We start from the raw sequence: 2,684 nt of genomic DNA on the forward strand, positions 1-2,684 counted from the left end.
ATACAGACAATTGATGCTTGGATTGATGAGGCAGATACAGCATCCATGTCGGTGCCAGCTTCCCCCATGGTCTCTGATGCTGATGATGAGGCGCCTTTACAGCAAGAGGCGCGAGGCTCGGTGCAAACAACGTTGGCAGAGGGCGAGAGCACGTCACAGCCAGTCGTGCAGTCAGCAGCACAGCCAACCCCCACGAAACACGCGCCAACCCCGTCGGCCTCGATCATTTGCGTGCCAGTACCATCGGCCTCGGGTTCAACCTCGTCTCCGGCGCGATCGGCTGCAAGCTCAGCCTCGGGTACACTGCGGCGTAAGTGAGTGCCGCTGGCTGCTGAAAGTACATGTACCCCTGGGTCTGACAATCATGACGATGGCGACGGCATCGCTACCAGCCCTGCTGCCTCAACATCCAAGCGAACGGAATCGGATGTCACGTGCACAGCTGTTGCTTCTTCAACAGCGGCGCAAGCAGCGGAGTCGCCTCTTCCCGCAGCAAAACGAGCAGCATCGAGTGATGCGCGCACCGCCACCGTTGCCGCTACTGCTACCACTTGCTCTGAAGCCACGGTATCTGCTGCGGCTACGCCTTCGAATCGGCACAACGTCGCGCCAATATTTCGGCCGAAATCGGGGACAGAAAAAAAATATCTGATGAACTACGCGGCGGCTGACAAGTTTATTGGCGTTCTGAAGTTGATGGATGATTATTGCATGCGATGTACTATTCGACAGGCGAAACCCGTCCTGAAGGCCGAGCATCAATGCGTATCTAATCGTGGTTGCAAGCGGTGTCACTTCGGAGGACACGAGACAAGTGAATGTTTCGTGGGCTTCGCATATCCCAAATGGACGTGCTGCTACGCTTGTGGAATGCCAAAGGGGATTCGTGGATGTAAAACATGGGATCACCTTTGCATGCAGTCTCAATGACTGGATTCGGGCCTGAGCTGTCTCCTCCTTTATTCGGACTGTCATCCGGGGCTGCGCGACCTGGCCCAGCGGATGGGCTACAACGTGAGGGAAAGGACATTGAAGGATTTAAAAACGCGCGACTTGTTTGTCGAGTGGCTGTACTCGCCCGTTCCTGGTCTACCTCCAAGGGATGGGCATTGGCGTCTTGTGGAATTTGTGTTTGAAAGTGCGAGGATCCTGCTCCCCAGTGCGGCGAAAGCCCAAGTCGGCCCCGACAGTTTTCGCTAAACACACACATGAAGCTCTTTAGAATCAGAACACAGAACCGAATGTCAGAATGTCATCATCTTTATTATCTTCAATAACTGCTGAAACGACTGCGACTTTTTACTTGGAATGGCTATGATCAGCTTCAATTAATTGAAACTTTGCTTCATTAACTTCATGCCTCTCTTCCTTCCCTTTGCTCATCATTTTTTTTTCTCACAGACGCGCCACGATGAAGCGGGCCATGGGCGGGGCGCGCGCGCGCTCCTGGTGGTGCGTTGTCGTCGTTGTGGCGCGACGGGCAAGTGCTGCCGAGGTGCAAGCGACGACATGGATGAACGGGTGGCCAAACGACATTGCCGCGTGACCGTCATGGATGGACCATTCTTGCTGATCTCGTGTTGGGCTGCCATTTGTTGTCAAGACAATTCCTCGATCTGACCCATGAGGAGCCGCGACCGCTCGTACGCTGATGGACGCGCTAGCTAGGCCCAAGAGCCACGGAGCCTGGTCAGATCCGGCACGAAGCACTCCCACTCAAATGCAGGTGAGAAACCGATCTTAGGCCCGCTTTTGAAAATGCTATCCATGACACCCGCTGCCAGAAACGAAAGCAAGAGTGATATTTGCGAGTTTTGGCGCGCGAATCGCCGGGTGTTTCTGACGGTAGAACTGTGTCACAGGGTAGCCGCTGGTGGATGAGGACTCCATATCGAGCAGCGGAAGCGTGCGAAGAATGCGAGGTGGGCTTTGTTTTGACGTGCGCCGAAAGTTGTGACCAGGGGCCCGGCTGCCATTTGGTGTTGGTTGAGGAGCAGAGGCGCGCCTTTTTTATGTTTTGGCCGTTTCGAGGGGGGTACTAATGGTGGGGCTGTCGTGTCACAGGATAGCCACAGGTGGATGAATACTTCCCATTGAGTAGCGGAAGCGTGTAAAGAATGCGAGGTGAGCTTTGTTTTAACGTGCGCCGAAAACTGTGACCAGGGGCCCGGCTGCCATTTGGTGTTGGCCAAGGAGCCAAGGCGTGCCTTTTGTATTGTTTGAGCCTATTGAGCGGGGTACTAATGGTGGGGCTGTCGTGTCACAGGATAGCCACAGGTGGATGAATACTTCCCATTGAGCAGCGGAAGCGTGCGAAGAATGCGTGGTGAGCTTTGTTTTGACGTGCGCCGAAAACTCTGACCAGGAGGCCGGCTGCCATTTGGTGTTGGTTGAGGAGCAGAGATGCGCCTTTTTTCTTGCTTGGCCGTTTCAAGGGGGTACTAATGGTTATGCTGGCGGGTGACAGGGCGGCGGACGGTGGATGAGGACTCCACATTGAGCAGCGGAAGCGTGTAAAGAATGCGAGGTGAGCTTTGTTTTAACGTGCGCCGAAAGTTGTGACCAGGGGCCCGGCTGCCATTTGGTGTTGGCCAAGGAGCCAAGGCGCACTTTTTGTTTTTTTTTGGCCGTTGAGCGGGGTGCTAATGATGGGGCTGGCAGGTCACAGGGCGGCCAACGATGGA

At 54.9% G+C, this 2,684-nt stretch overlaps 1 protein-coding gene across 1 annotated transcript in view; it reads left to right on the top strand.

The window, feature by feature from the left end:
* MONBRDRAFT_39379 (uncharacterized protein) overlaps positions 1–1,620 on the top strand; it is a gene marked incomplete at its 3' end in the record, with an annotated part of 11,092 nt that extends 9,472 nt beyond the window's left edge. The window contains exon 8 of the mRNA XM_001750993.1: positions 1,402–1,620. Within this exon, the coding sequence (XP_001751045.1) occupies positions 1,402–1,620 (219 nt within the window). The remainder of the gene's footprint in view (positions 1–1,401) is intronic.
* Between the last annotated feature and the right edge of the window lie 1,064 nt (positions 1,621–2,684).

The sequence above is a fragment of the Monosiga brevicollis genome, genomic scaffold, assembly GCF_000002865.3.
Source record: "Monosiga brevicollis MX1 MONBRscaffold_64 genomic scaffold, whole genome shotgun sequence".
Lineage (NCBI taxonomy): Eukaryota > Choanoflagellata > Craspedida > Salpingoecidae > Monosiga > Monosiga brevicollis.